This window comes from Cyprinodon tularosa, unplaced genomic scaffold, assembly GCF_016077235.1.
Source record: "Cyprinodon tularosa strain WSP-4 unplaced genomic scaffold, ASM1607723v1 ctg613, whole genome shotgun sequence".
NCBI classification, from domain to species: domain Eukaryota; kingdom Metazoa; phylum Chordata; class Actinopteri; order Cyprinodontiformes; family Cyprinodontidae; genus Cyprinodon; species Cyprinodon tularosa.
This window is the reverse complement of record NW_024039356.1, coordinates 260,054-276,481: the sequence shown is the minus strand read 5'-3', so window position 1 is coordinate 276,481 and position 16,428 is coordinate 260,054. Positions and strand designations below refer to the sequence as shown.

Below are 16,428 nucleotides of genomic sequence, written 5' to 3'. Positions count from 1 at the left end.
GACACTATCAGATAGGGGTGCAATGATTATTTTGCTAATCGATTCATGTGTCGATTGATTAATATTCAGATAACAAAAGGTTCCTTCATTAAAGAAAAGTTTTTACAGGATTAAACCAGATAAAACTCAAACTTTTCCACCGGTGGAGTTCTGGATAGAGCATTCTCTTGATGAATGAAAAATTTTGATATAAATCTTTACAATTTTCTTACAATTCCTGCTCTAAGTGGGTCGTTCTGTCTGTTTCAAATAATAGCATTACATATTAATATGCAAGGGAACAAATTATACTATGGGGTTTAAGGGAGAGTATTATTAAAGGTAACACTGCATTAAAACTGGTGCAACAGGAAATAACTTTTACATTACACTTATTGCTGTAGATATTAAGTATAAGTATTGTTTTTAAGAGTTTTCAAAGGGTATTAAGTAGGGCTGCAACTAACAATTATTTTGCAAATAGATTAATCTGTTGATTGTTTTCAAGATTAATCGATTAATAATCGGATAGCAGAAGGTTCCTTCCTTAAAGAAGATATTTTACAGGATTAAACCAGGTCAAACTCAAACTTTTCAACTGGTGGAGTTCTGGATAGAGCATACTGACTGATCCTAAATGCCAAATGTTGATATAAATATTTACAATTTTTTTTTACAATTCCTGCTCTACGTGGGTTGTTCTGTCAGCTGAAGGCACATTTTAGAGACGCTAAACTCCAGTTAATGATTAATCGATTACTAAATTATTTGACAATTATTTCAATAATTGATTAATCACAATTTATCAGATTAATCATTTCACTCCTACTATCGAATAATTGTGAAGGTCTCCAAGAGAAAGCCTTTCGCAGACATTCTTGAACTGAACTGTCACAAACCTCAGGTTCTTTTTAAAATAATTGTTTTCATGATAAAACAGATTTCTTGTGTTGAGTCTAAATCTGCTATTTCTATCTTTCTTTGTGGAGAAGCTCTGATCATGATCTATCAGTTTCTTTTTTTTGCCCTGCATTGAGCCTGTATCACTGTCGCTTTTTTACAGCAGACTGTTGGTCATTTAAAGCCCGCAGGTTCTCCTCATGACTATTCCTCTTCATGGATCTGATGCCAACAGTTCAGGGTCTCCAGTCCTGCAGATTGTTAGCAGTCTGTCTTCAGGACTTGTTCCAAGATGTTTTAGAGAAGCTGTAGTCCAGCCTCTTCTTAAAAACCTGGTCTGGATGAAAGTCTTTGGTACTTTTAGACCGATTTCAGAACTACCTTTTATGTCTAAAATTGATTGTGTTCATACAGTTAACAGCCTTTCTTTTAGTAAATAATGATTTTGAAAGCTCCTGTCTGGTTTTAGATCTTTGAACAGTACTGATGCTGCCCTTTTCAAAGTTTTTAATATATCATTAACAACCATTCATATAGAGTGATATATACAATAATATATCATTTCTTAGCTGCTGACTCTGGTGAATGTGTTGTTCTTTTGCTCCTAGACGTAACGGCAGCCATCGAAGGAGTGGATCTTAATATCCACCACTGTAGTGGTTCAAGTCCTACCTGAGTGATCTGTCTGGGAACCACTGCTCCTCTTGTATGGAGTTCCTCAGGGCTCTATCTTGGCTCCCAGTCTTTGTACTCTTTATCTGCTTCCTTTCTTAGGAAGCATGGGGTCTCTTTTCACTTTTATGCAGACGAAAGTCAGATCTAAGTCTCACTGAGGGGAAACTGATCTAAAACATTTGGATGATGTGAAATCATGGATGACTTTAAACCTTGTACCCTTCAGAGAGCCTACCTTTACACAAACGTAGGTTTTAAAATGGATGGCCATCTTAAATCTTGTTGAGCAAAGCACACTTTGAGATGGTGATCCAAGCCTTTGCGACGCTCGGCTGGATTACTCTAATGCACTTTATTTTGGTATTAGTAGATCTTTAATCAGACAGTTCAAAATGCTGCTGCACCACTTTTAACTCGGACACGTAAGTTTGAACATACAGTATCTCCCAAGTTTAAGTTCACTGACTGTCGTTTAATTTTAGGATTCATATTATGGTAGAATTGTTTTATTTGGTTTTAAGTCTTATATTGTAGATCTCCTACACTCTTAAGTGCCATTTTATTTTCTTGGATCAGTGGATCACTTACTCCTGTCAGTCCTTAGAATGAGGTTGGTTTGGATTGGATAATGTATTGAGGATTTTCTTTGCCTCTATTAATCTCTCTTTAACTGCCTAACTTTAATCTGCCTATTTCTGCACTGCAAAAAAAGTTAATCTAAGTTAGTAATTATTTCTTAAAATAAGTGGATTTTTTCTTAAATTGAGCAGGTAAGTGAGACACTTTGCCAGTGGAATAAGAACATTTAGAATAATGAAAAACAACTGAAGTCTCTTATTTCAAGTGCATAATATCTAATTATCTTATTTCAAGGGTAAATATGCTCATTCCATTGGCAGAACATCTTATTTTCCAGCTTAAAGGAATAGTACACCCAAAACATGATTAGCCTTCATTTTCTACTCACCCCCATGCTGAACAACACCCTGGAGTACTTTTTTGATATCTCAAATGCATCTGGAGATCTGGGAGGCTTCTTGCTGTCTGCTGACATTCAAATAATGGAGGTCTATGGTGCCCGAGATAGAAAGGTCCATAAAAATCCACAAAAACGTGTCAATATTCCTCCATACTGCTCGTCCAATGTATTCCAAGTGTCCTGAGTGGGTAGCATCCAGAATTTACTCGAAACAAAGTAATTTAGAATGTTTTTAGAGCATAAACAGTAGTGTATAGTATTTCCGGAAAGCGCGCGCCAGCGCGTTCCGGACGCTACGGAAGCCGGCAGACCAAACCAGATGAAAGTGCGCATTCAGCGTCTGCTCTGCTGATAATGCAAGCGTAGAAGAAGAAATGTGCTGTTTACCTGTGCAAAGAAAGAAACAACGAAAGAAAAATGTCTGAGGACTTCAGTGTTGAGGAAGAGCAGGAGTTCTTTGCCGAGCTGAATGCGCACTTTCGTCTGGTTTGGTCTGCCGCGGTTTCCGTAGACTCGTGAGCGCGCTTTTAGGAAATACTATACACTACTGTTTATGCTCTAAAAACATTCTAAATTACTTCGTTTCGAGTAAATTCTGGATGCTACCCACTCAGGACACTTGGAATACATTGGACGAGCAGTATGGAGGAATATTGACACGTTTTTTGTGGACTTTTATGGACCTTTCTGCCTTGGGCACCATAGACCTCCATTATTTGAATGTCAGCAGACAGCAAGAAGCCTCCCAGATCTCCAGATGCATTTGAGATATCAAAAAAGTACTCCAGAGTGTTGTTCAGCATGGGGGTGAGTAGAAAATGAAGGCTAATCATGTTTTGGGTGTACTATTCCTTTAAATTAAGGGTGAATGCACTTATTTTAAGACATTTTTACTCATTTGTTCAATGTTTTTGCAGTGTGGTAAACTGGATGTGAACAATAATGACTATTTGTTTAACATCTGTGGGTCCCAGATATCTCCTCAGCAAGCAGTATTTGCACTGACCTATGAATCAGGAGTTCTTTTTGTGATTGTGTGACCATAAATGAATTTTGCTGAGAAAGGCAGATCAAAGGCTGATTTGTAAAACAGACATACATTCTAAATACTTATAGAGAAACGAAGAACAGGCATCTTTGGAAGAGACCTTCAGAACACTAAAAACAAGATGTACATTTAATGTGGCATGTAGTTTTTACATAGAGTGCAGCTTGTGCTGAAACAGTCTATGAAACGAGCTGGAGTTTTATTTGATTAACAACAGAAGTGTTTGGTGTCAGCCACAGGACGAGCTTTGGGAAATAAACTGTTTTCTGAGTCTAATGGTTTTTAATCTAATGTTCCCGAATCATGAATCAAAAACTTCACAACTACTTACTGATGAAAATGTGCAGGGAAAGAGAGTTCAAATGTTTTTAGTTGTTACTTAGAAAGAAAAAGTACCTCTAGTACAACTAATGTAGAAACCATCAGAGTATCTAAAAATCTCTTCTGCCCCCTTAGCTTCATAGGTGACTGAAGGCAACATGGATTTAAATGTGTTTCTTTAGATTTTTGAGCAGCATACATCAATACCATAAATATCTTTAGAAGAACAGTACTATTCCATCGGCTTCTTCTGCTTTTTGGCAGGAGAGCTCCACTAATCATGCTTATTATTATTATTATTTATTTATTTTTTTATTATTATTATTATTATTTTTTATGACAATGTGGTCTTTTTTAGACCAGGGGCGCTCTTTAAAATGTTGTACCCAGCAGAGATCTGTTGTATGAGTCCAACTACTGTAGTATTATTTTCAAATTCTTTGACCAGGTTTTATAAGTTTATAATCAATGTGGGTATTATTATGCTTATAATTCTTTTTTTTAAAAGAGAAATTTATATTTTTGTTGTTTTGTGTTGTTACACAAAAACATAAGAAAAATTACTACTTAAACATTTTATTATTGCTAAATAATCAGATACAAGCTGTGATAAGAGTATTCTTGCTTTATAGTAAAAACGATGTTATAACCCTTTATAACCTTGTTAAATGAGCGTAATTAGAGCTAGTTAGAGATAAAAGAGTTACATAGAGTAGAAGAGTTGAAGAAGTGTAAATAAAAGCATAATAAATTCATTATCCTGCCTTTCCGTTTTGTTTTGTTTAAAGTTCTCCCTTATATTAAACAAAGATGGCCCTTTAAATACTACTATCGGCCAATAGGGAGCAATCTCGCGGTGTTTAAATGTCGAGCAGATTGTACCACCATTACAACGGGTGTATTCTAAACACCTTCTGTTAAATATATTGTGTTTCTAAAGTTTAAATCCCTGTTATTAAACAGAAATATTTAAAACATGTCATATTAAAGGATTTTCCTCACAGATATATAACATGAAGACAACCTTTTGGGTAAAAAACGAAAGTCTGATTTTCCCACTTACCCCTCCATGTAGGACTTGAGCCATCCCCGTGTCAAAGTTGACCGGTTGGCTTGTCATGTCTTTGTTGCTTCTTTAGCGCCGCTGGAACTGTGAATCAAAGTGAGGATTTGATGGAAAATAAGCTCATATTGCCATAAGAGAAAAACGCTGAAACCTTACCCTGATAAGGTACGTTAACGTTCACATATAGTAATCAAATGTAGAGTTTATTTCGTGTTTTCTCTCAGTAAAGCTAAACCATTTAGCCATGCTAGGGCAGGAGAGCAGCTAGCTGTTGGCTAGCATTAGCTGAATTTGTAGCACTAGTAAACAGCAACTAAACATGTTTTTGACGGGAAAACCGCTCAATAATTGCCAGGAATATGTTTCAAACCAACATCAGCAAAGCTAAACAGAAACAATTGTTGGTCTTTTTTCAATAATTATGGTGTTTAAGGAGAAATACACTAACTACATCTCCTTTGTTTTCAATGAAATGGTAGGAAAGAGTAACATGAACAAAACAGCTGGTTGACAGTAATGTGATGCTGCATCGCCATTGTTTGTCTTTTTAGTTTTCCTTGTTTCCATGAACGCTAGCACATGCATTCACTTTCATACACTTCCCTAGATTTGTATGCTAAACAACCTGTACAGCCAGCAGCTATGTTCCCTCAACATGCATGTTGATTTATTTGATAAAGTCCAAAGACCCTAAAGATGGAAGAAAGGCTGAATGGATCTCTGCCTGTTGTCTCCCCGGAGTATCTTCATCAGTGGTGAGTCTTCCTCCTCACCAGTATAGCCAGGAAGTGATCTCTCTCTATCTGTGTACAAAATGTTTTCATGAAAAAGAAATGAAAGCATGTGCAATTCATCTCCCTTTTGCTTTTTTCCACTATCATTATCATTCAGGATACTACATTATTAACGATTTACATCAATGATGTCTTTTTTTTTTTTGCACACATTAGAAAGTATTCAGGGGCAATCATTTTATTTTTATCTCCTTATAATGATAAATAATTAATGGAAAAAACTTTCCTTTTATTTTAAAGATAAAGTTGTTCAACAACACTTCCATACCTGCCAAAGAATACCTCCAGCATGGTTTCCATTTTTGTAACATATTGTTTAAAAAAAGTTACATTTTAACACTAATACTGTTAAGTAAATTCACAGTTGTGATTCTCTGTGAGGAAGTTTATGCTCCGTCTTTATGTTAAAATAGCTAAAAGGTGGTTTCTGGGAGACACACAGCACTGCTGATGCAGAGCGCTATGATCACTCCTCTGAAACAGTTAATTAACGCCCAAATTAACTTAAAATTACGGCAAAATATGTTCGCTTTTATTATCCTGGTGCCTGGAGTTCGGATTACGTATGTGAAAAACGCAAACATCTACTTCCAGCCGCCACCAACAGTAGGGGAAAACCCCCAAGAGGCGAGCGGGCCTGAGGCAGCTGCTGCTGGGGATTCCCATTGACAGCGAACCGCCGGTATGTGGGGGTCTGAGCGGCTCCCACAGAGAAATAATCTTTGAAGGCAGGATGGTAATCTGGATGAACTGACTGCAGACCATGTTTTCGGAAGGACTTTCTCACTTCAAAATAGAATCAAACTACTTTTTACCCACTGATCACAGCAAATATAGCAAAGCTGCTCTCTGCCATTAAACACAGGAGCAGCAGAAGCATCAGACGCATCTGGACACACTTTACTGGACGTCTTAATGTGGACAAGCATCAGAAATGAAGCAGCAGAAGCTTTTATGCTGCTCAAGTCGCGGTGTGAATTTAGCATTAATTTCAATTCAATTCAATTCAGTTTATTTATATAGCGCCAAATTCACAACACATGTCATCTCAAGGCACTTTACAGTTCAACCAGATCATACAGTCAAATTGATACAAAGTTTTCTATCTAAGGAAAACCAGTTGATTGCATTGACTCATTGACTCAAATACAATCCCTCACACTAAGCATGCTTGTAGCGACAGTGGAGAGGAAAAACTCCCTTTTAACAGGAAGAAACCTCCAGCAGAACCAGGCTCAGTGTGAGCGGCCATCTGCCAAGGCCGACTGGGGTTCAAGGAGACAGAAGCAGAGATACAAGCAGCTGTAAAAGGCGGCCCCGTCCAGGAAACACACAGCCAGGCAGATGAGCTCCAAGGCAGCTCCCATGCCAGAGGATGAAGAGAGCACATCCATTAGACTTTCTGATTGCTTGAATTAACCTACAAAACAAGACCCCCAGATGGCGTAGGGCCATGCAAAGCATTGGATGCACCAAGGTGGACACCCTATGAAATATTCCTAGTTAAAAGCCTGACTACCCGTATTGAGCTAAAGGGCTCAGTATAGCCAGACTTGCATTTATTAGTTTTAGCTTTTAACCAAACTCTGATGCTCTTAGCCTTCAAAGCCAAGCCCAGAATTACCGGGTGGTTTCTCTTAAAAGGCTAAAAAATGGTTTGATTTTCATCTTGTGCTGCCTGGGAAACCAGTTGAAGGCCTCCATAATACTAGTTTACACTGATTAAAAAAAGATTAACTTTAATTATCTCTGAAACTAGGATGCTTGATATTAACACAATTTATAGAATTCATCTGTTATTTAGATGTATTCTCCCATGCTTAAATATGTTCTGTAGCCGTCTTTCTTTCCACAGACCTTCCCTCCGTCATCTAATGTCAGGTTCTTGTTGCTTCACAATTATTTATTTTTCTTGTTTTCTGCTGCAGGGTTCGGTCCGCCCAGCAGTTTCAAGCTCTCCAGTCCCAGTACGCCAACTTCAACCCTCAACATCAGTTTCACTACCCAGAGAATCCGACTGCAGAGGCAGCGGCGGCACACATGGCCGCCCCAGAACCCGCGATGCAGCAGATGGAACCTGCTGACCTGACCAAACGTACAGGGGACATTCTGAAATAATAACATGGTAGACTAATGTTAATAATCAATCAAGTTCTGAAAAATGTCCGTTTTCCTTAAAGCTCCAGCTAAAAAAAGAGGTAGACCAGCCCAACCCAAGGAACCAGGTGCACCAAAACCCCCAAAGGTCCCCAAAGCACCAAAACAACTAAAACCACCTAAGGATCCGAATGCACCTAAAGCTAAACCAGGTCCAAAACCCAAAAAGGCTGCTGAAGCTCAGGGGGATGGGAAGCAGGAGAAGATTGATGAGAGCTTCAAGAAGGTAAAGAGGAAAGTTGACCGCTTCAAAGGGATGTCGGAGGAGGAAGTCATGAAGAAGACACTACCCGACCTGCTGGATTACAACCTGGATTATGTCATTGTAAGCTCATTTTTTTTATTTGATTATCCGTTAGGAAAAAGTTATTTAAAAGGAATAATTTTTTATTTTTTTTATTTTTTGCAGATTGGTATAAATCCAGGACTGATGGCAGCTTTTATTGGCCGATGGTTTCCAGGTCCTGGAAATCATTTCTGTGAGTTAAAATTCTTCAGTTATGTTTAAATTTAAATTTGCTGCTTCTTGTCCAAGACTCCCTTAAAAAAGAGGTTTTTAATGTCAATGGGATTTTTTTTCCCCCAGGTTAAATAAAAATAATAAAAAAATGGGCAAAAGTAAATCAACATGCCAGTACTGCCATAATAATCCTCTTTCCAATGTTACCCATGCTTTCTAAAATATTAAACAAGATATTGACCAAGAGCAACACTAGTTTTAATTTAGGTTGTTTTTTAGAGCGTCTGCCTGTAGTTTTCTCACTGTGGTTAAGCTTTTATTGGCAAAAATATTCAGTTCCAAAACATTTTGCTGTTACAATTTATTTTTTATTTTTAATGCCACTTGTAAATGATTTTATTGGACCAATGTCATTTTTTTTTATATCAAACTAAACATGTTCCGCATCCTTTTTGTTTATCCAAAGGGAAATGCTTGTTTCTGTCCGGATTTACAGAGGAGCAACTTAACCACATGCATGACACAACGCTGCCTGTCAAATACAAAATGGGCTTTACCAATATGGTAGCCAGGGCCACACCTGGGAGCAAAGACCTCTCAAGGTAGGCGTCTAAACTGTTGACAAAAACAAAGCTGTAGTGGACTGCTTAAGGAAAAAAAAGTGATGACTTAAATGTTTCATTATAGTTGTTTTATTAATACTTTTGCTTTTTTTTTCACCAGTAAGGAATTGCGAGAAGGAGGAAAAATTCTTGTGGAGAAGTTAAAGAAGTACAAACCCCTCATAGCTGTGTTCAATGGGAAATGTAAGCCTTTCCCAACCTTTTTCTAACATTCAGAGGGAAACTATTCAGTCGTTGATCCGATTTCTTTTTGCAGGTATCTATGAAATGTTCTGCAGGGAACTGTTTGGCAAAAAACCCCAGAAGCTCGAGTTTGGTTTACAGCCGCACAAGATCCCTGAATGTGACGTGGTGAGAACAGAAATCTGTTTTTCTTTTTCATTCCCAGACTTAAGGTGAATAGAAAAACCGGAGAGGAAAACCTGAACCAAGTGTGTTAGCTTTTCTACTGCTGGAGCCTTTCTACAAAATTATCACTAGGGATGTAAATCACACCCATCATGGCGACTTGATTCAGTATCTATTTCCTGACCCAACGATTCCATTATTTTCGATACTCAAGAATACACCACGATACAATTCGATTCGATTAATTGGTTCATTTTTTATATGGTTCATTTTTTATTTATTTTTTTACACCTTACAGGCTAGAAAATGTTTTAAATTTGAAATAAATCAATGAAAGCTGTAATATCGTTATGCATTTTTTTTTTGTGAGAAACAACAGCAAATAACAGAAGTAGAATAGTTGCATCAAAAAATACTGCAAAAATACTGCAGAAAATCAGTGCAATGAGTGCAATGCAATACCTCAGCTCCAGACGTCCCCGCCCCCTCCACAGACGCTCCGCTGCTCCTCTCCCATATTGTAGCTGATCGCAAACATAGCCGCAGACAGGAGGCCGGCTTGTTTTGTTTTCATGACCGAAATTGCGGAAACAACTCGTGAAGTTTGACCCGCTAGAAGAGCGAGGTGCACGAGAACCCTGGGACCCTTTTTCCACCTGGATCTCCATTCTTTTTGACCCTCATGTCCCTCCGTCGTCGGACTAAACTCGCCCCCACTTCCTCACCGCCTCGGCCGTATCTAGACCCACAGCGTGTAGCACAGACCACGCTGCAATATTGATTATAATTTAAAAATGTCTGTGTCAAGCTTACTGCAAAACACTGCTGTAAGAGTATAACCAGGAAGCGAGGTAGGAGGGCAAAATAGGTTTAGCGCCACCGCAGCACGGGAGGAGAATTACGCCCTTGAGCAAATGGATAAAAATAGACCGGAGGGGGAAAAAACATGAATCGATTCTCTTGCGGATGTATCGATGCATCGGATCGTCGGCTGTTGGATCGATACAAAACAATTATTATTTACACCCCTAATTATCACCATGAGTAACGATGAGCCTGAGGAGTTTTTTTCCCCACTTTGCTTTTTGAACGTGTCGGAGTAAAGAAGGCTGTAAATCCAAATTCTTTTATTTCTCAGCTATAGTTTTATTGTGTTTGGTATAAGTAATACCATAATAAAAATACCTGAAGGCTTTAATTTTAGGACAAAATGCAGAAAAGATCAAGGATTTTAAAAAGTTAGCCACATATAGTGTGGCTTTTAATGCCATAAGCATGGTCTAAATATTAAATACATAAAACCAATTCCCAATAGACCTTTCTTTACTTTTTTGTTGCAAAAAATACAAATAAAAAAAAACATCACTGCAGCCAGTTTTAAACATTTGTTGAACTTCAAATTTTCTCTGCAATATATATTCAACCATAAAGATTCTGATGACGTTTTGTTTGTTCATAGAATTTATTATCATTCAGGACCAGTGGCGGCTGGTGGAGTTTTCTCCAGGGGGGGGCTACAAGTTCAAAATAGACATGTACCAAAAACCAATCAAATGTATATGATACATTCTAGATATGGTGTGATACCAGTAAATTTACTGGTATCAAACCAGTACATTTACATGAAGACCAAAAACAAAAAACAACATTATAACATTTTCTGAAAAGGGCTTTAAATCAGTCCTAGCTGTCTTCATCCATGCTGAGTCAGATCCTCAGGTTTGAAAACGGAGGCAGGGAAAGCAGAATAAAGTTTTAGCCTCGCTGCTTGCAGTTAGCCTAGCCTTGGAGCTAAATAATTCTATAAACCTGTCAACCAGCCACAGTTTCTAACAAACGACTGTGACGTCAATGCTGTGGTGGGAGGTGGTGTGCAAATAAATGTACTTTCAGCTCTGGGCGCAGGAGAGCTACTCCCCAGGATGCTCCTATCTTTAGCAGTGAAGAGGAGCTGCTGCTGAAACACATCACAATAAACTACACAGCTTTACTTGTTGTTAAATATTAAATATTTATCTTGGCACATCTGAAAAATATATTAATATATTTAGAAATATTTTAATTTTATAAGTGAATTTTATTTAGTTTTAATGAAGGCAAGGTAGCTTTATTTGTATAGCACATTTCAGCAACAGGGCAATTCAAAGTGCTTTACATAAAATCTGTTAAAGAAATAAATAAAACACAGAAGAAACAGTTAAAAATAAAAACAAGATAAAACACAAGAATAAAAATTACAGTGCAGTATAAGAGATTAAACAGTAAAGAAATGAGCGTCATTTAGAGAAGGGCAACATCAAAAAGAAAGGTCTTCAGCATTGATTTAAAGGAACTGAGAGTAGCAGCCAACCTGCAGGTTTCTGGGGTTTATTCCGGATCTGAGGACCATAGAAACTGAAAGCTGCTTCCCCCTGTTTAGCTCTGACCCTAGGAACAGAAAGTAGACCTGTCCCAGATGACTTGAGAGGTCTGGGGGGGGGGTCATAGTGTACTAGCAGAAATATATTTTGGCCCTAAACCGTTTAGTGATTTATAAACTAGCAAAAGTACTTTGAAATTAATTCTTTGAGATTCTTTGACAATTCTTTTGATGTGATCCAGTCTCTTGGTCTTAGTGAGGACTCGAGCAGCAGCGATCTGAATCAGCTGCAGCTGATGTAGATCGTTGGTTGACTGGTGCTGCGCCCTAGCGCCCTCTATTGGCCTGCTGCCACTGCTCATGTCTATACAAACTATTTACTGATGTAGCCAAGTGCTAATATCTTCCAGCTACAGCTGTTTCAACAGTAAATGCATGGAAAGATGCCTTTTTTAATTATGAAGATTAGGGCTGATATACCGTATTTTCACGACTATAAGGCGCACTTAAACGTCTTTTTTTTCCCTCAAAATGTGCGGTGCGCCCTATGGTGCGGTGCGCCCTATGTGTGTTGTAACTGCGACTTTTGAGACCACCTCATTGAGGAGATGATGAAAGAGTGGCTGAATGTAAGGAGACCAGGTGTTTTTTTTTTCCACTCATCACCATCGCTGTTAATATGTAACTCCATGCGTGCCCATCTCACAGCTGATGTGAAAAACATGGGGAAACAAATTAACCCTGTGCTCGCTGTTCAACCGCTCGACATCGGTGTGAACCGGACCCAGCAGGTGCAGCAGAAGCAGCGAGTTTACATGCAAAGTCAATGGTTGACACGCGTATAGGTGCAGCAAAAGGTCCTGCAGCGCGTTTTGAGCAGCAGGAGCGTTTAAGCATCTGCCAACACGCTGCTGCTGCTCGAGATGGAAAAATTTAAGTTTTGCTGCTGGACGCGCCGCATCAACCAATCAGAGAAGCTGATCTGGGAGCTGACAGCGAGACAGACAGCGCTCTGATGACATATGATATTAACGCAAATGGAAAAGGCTGGATGGATGAGGAGATGATGAAAGCGTAGCTGAGGGAGGTGTAGCCTATGTGAGGAGACCAGGTGGTTTTTTCCACGCATCACCATCGCTGCGTGCCCATCTCACAGCCGATGTGAAAAAAAAAGGTGAATCAAATGGATACTGTGCTCGCCGTTATCCCGGGGGTCTGACAAAGGAGCTTCAACCGCTCGACATCAGTGTGAAGCGGCCGTTCAAAGTAAGGCTGCGAGCGGCGTGGGAGCGATGGATGGCCGACAGAGACCACAGTTTCAGGATAAGTGGAAGGCAGCGCCTGGCAAGTTACGCCACCGTTTGCGGATGGATTGTTGATGCTTGAACTAACGTGTCTGCTGGCTCTGTTGTTCGAGCTTTTGCAAAAGCCGGCATTATTTCTGAGGAGCTGCGCTGCACGGAAAGTGACTGACAGCGAAGAAGGGGAAACTGCCATGTCTGATTTAGCGCAGCTGTTTAATTCAGAAACAGAGGATGATGACTTTGATGGGTTTGATTAATACTTTGTAATGAATACTTGAATAAAGCACAATCATACTCAGTTTTGCTCTCGCTCTATTTTTCTACCTGAAAACTTAATTCAACAGCAGCCTCTGGGCGGGTCTCCTCCTCTTCACCGCGGTGGCTGGCAGGTGTTTTTTCATTTAAATAATCTAAATCTTGCAGCTATATTTGCTGTGATCAGTGGGAATAAAGTAGTTTTAATATGTTTTTAAGTGAGAAAGTCCACCTGAAAACTTAATAATTGCAGTCAGTTCATCCAGATTATCTATTTCTGTCGGAGGCGCTCAGACCCCCACATACCAGCGGTGCGTGATTAATACTTTTTAATAAATACATGAATAAAGCACAAACATACTCAGTTTTGCCCCCGCTGTATTTTTAAATACGCAGTAGAGGTATTTAAAGGTAGTAGAGGACATGTACCTGTATATAAAAAACGCGCCCTATAGTCCGGTGCGCCTTATGTGTGTTAAATACAGAAATGGGACACATAACTGAGAGTGCGCCTTTTAGTACGGTGCGCCTTATGGTCGTGAAAATACGGTAATTAATCTGATTAATCAGATTTTGGAAATAATCATCAACTAATTTAGTAATGAATTAATCATTAACTGGGGTAAAGAGACTTTAAAACATTCCTGCAGCTCACAATGCCATCCACCTTGAGCAGTAATTATACCAAGATTGTAAAAAAAAATATGTAAACATTTTTGCATTTAGGATAAAAATCTTTTTCGTCTGTCAGTCTGCTCTATGCAGAACTCCTCAAGTGGAAAAGCTTCAGTTTCTCCTGGTTTGCTTTTTAAAAACTCTTTTACCTTTGACTATACAATTATTAATTTAAAGAAATAATCAACAGATTAATCAATTTGCAAAATAATCTAAATACTCTATTGGCAGGTTAAGTTTTATTCATCCGTTTCTAAATGGATGAATGCTTTTTGTTGCCCCTGCAGGCCTTGTACCTGATGCCTTCCTCCAGTGCTCGTTGTGCCCAGTTTCCTCGCGCTCAGGACAAGGTTCACTTCTACATCAAACTGAGGGAGCTCAGAGATCAGCTTAAGGGTGTCCGAAAAGCAACTGAGATTGAGGAGATCAACTACACGTTTGATCTTCAGTTAGCTAAGGGTAAGGATGTGTATGAATGATCTAATGTGAGTCAGCAGGGAAGCTATTTTTAGGAGATTGATAGCTAACAGCGTTCAGTTGATTCTTCCGTTATGTCAAACCAACAGAGGACGCTAAGAGGTTAGCAATAAAGGAGGAGCAGTATGATCCTGGATATGAAGATGCCTACGGTGGAGCGTATGTGGAGAAGGGAGCTGAAGAAAGCCAGGCTGAGAGCAAAACTAACGGTCACTGTACGTTCACATCTACTGCAAACTCAGGTAACCAACTATGTCCTGTTTTTTTCCTGAAAACAGGAATTAAAAAAAAAACTCAATGTGTCTTTTATTTTCTTGATTCCTGTCTAGAGTTTGCTGTAGATTTCTTTTTTGTGTATTACATTTAATCATTTGGTGCCATGCTTGTTTTGTGGTCCATCCTCAGAAGGAGCCCAAATGGCGAGCACATCCCAAACGGAGGGTCAGCTCCCAGACGGACAGTGGATGAGCCAGTCGTTCGCAGATCAGATTCCTAACATAAGCGGCGGACCAAATGATGGCAGCATGTGAGAAGGATTAGGAAAGTCTGCTGCAACGGCGTATGAGGGCCATTTAACGATTAAAAACAAAAATTGGAATTTAAAGGTTTGAGTTTAAAGGGGCATATTTATGAGAATAAATACGCAAGTTTACCAGTAAAAACCCCACATTTATGAACTTGTATACATGCAAATTTAGAAGGAAACAAGTAGAAAATTAATGAGACTGAAACGCAAATTTACAAGAAAAAAAACACGATCATTTAACAGATTCTATTGTATCGTTAATTTTTACTTTAAAAACTTCAATGAGGAGGCTATTGTACCATCTCATTCCATCGCTACAGCCCCCCAATTAATGATGCATTTGCATGTGCTTGCATGCAAATGCATCTTGCATTGTTCTGCATGTTTAAATATTGCAAATTAGCTAGTTTTGCTCCTATATTTGTATGTTTTGATTTCATAAATTTGTTTTTTTACACGTTTGTTCTCATAAAAGAGCCAATGTAAATTCCATTTTTTCCCCCATCTTTGAATGCCGCTCATATGGCGTCATACTGACCAGCTCAGTCTTTAAATCTCAGTTAGTTTGATTTTATATGTTTCTTTTATTTTTAGCAAAGTGGAATTTAAACACTTTTAGGAGTTCACTGAAACTGCAGGATGGTTTTCCTTCACATTTTATTTTTTGTTTTTCTACATTCATGATGGTCTTTACTGCAGTCTTTTTAAATATGTGAAATCAGGGAAATGACTGGCTGTCTTTGAAGATGTTTTTTGTATTTAATCTGTACTGCACTGTGCTGCAGTTCAAATCAACGTTACGGTCTACTGTTTAACAGTAGATTAAACCTGTTTTCTTTAAGATTGATTTCTCTGTTAGGCTGTACAGTTTACAGATGATTGAATCATTCATGGTGCTACGAACTGATACGATGCAAAATGACGACTTTTTAGAAGCAGACCTGCTTCCACAACTGGACTTGTGACAAACCTTTCAATGTTACACGACTTAAAACATACGTTATTATTCAGAAATTGTTTTTTTTCTTCTCTCTTTTAGAAGTTTTAGAGTTATGGTATTTGTTTAATAGGTGTTACTGTCATGGGAATTTATGAATCATTTCCAAATTAAATTGTTATCCTACTTCTCCATCACTTATTATAATGGGATTCCATTCATTGTGACGCCATTTCATACCTACACTTAATACCCATACATTGCCATGGTTTCCTTTTTTGTTTCCATTAATTTAATCTAAAGATGATCCACACCAAGGTGGAAGCAAACCAAGTTGCTGATCAGGTCCTAAAACACCAACCAGTGAACCTTTTTTCATAAAATACTATGACCTGATGATAATGACCAATAAAAGCATCCAGCAACAGAAGGCTGATCTGAGCTGAGGTCTTGTGGTCACATAGACATTTTGAGGAGCTGTTAAAAAATAAAATCTATATTTGTTTCAGTTTCTGATACTTTGTTGAGCCATTCATTTATGGTGG

General features: G+C 38.5%; 1 protein-coding gene across 3 annotated transcripts; it reads left to right on the top strand.

Annotated features, from left to right (window-relative positions):
• The first annotated feature begins 4,977 nt into the window (after window positions 1-4,977).
• tdg.1 (thymine DNA glycosylase, tandem duplicate 1) lies at window positions 4,978-15,430 on the top strand. 3 transcript variants are annotated; one of them, XM_038307542.1, is made up of 11 exons: window positions 4,978-5,133; window positions 5,649-5,723; window positions 7,691-7,857; window positions 7,943-8,244; window positions 8,329-8,398; window positions 8,846-8,981; window positions 9,103-9,185; window positions 9,259-9,353; window positions 14,231-14,402; window positions 14,510-14,662; window positions 14,826-15,430. In XM_038307542.1, exons 2-11 carry the CDS (start codon window positions 5,665-5,667, stop codon window positions 14,948-14,950), a joined length of 1,362 nt encoding a protein of 453 aa, XP_038163470.1. In that variant the 5' UTR covers window positions 4,978-5,133; window positions 5,649-5,664; the 3' UTR covers window positions 14,951-15,430. The 3 variants fall into 3 exon arrangements, with proteins under 3 accessions (XP_038163470.1, XP_038163471.1, XP_038163472.1); XM_038307543.1 differs by having other exon boundaries at window positions 4,981-5,133; window positions 5,576-5,723; XM_038307544.1 differs by lacking the exon at window positions 5,649-5,723 and having other exon boundaries at window positions 4,981-5,133.
• The last annotated feature ends 998 nt before the right edge of the window (window positions 15,431-16,428 follow it).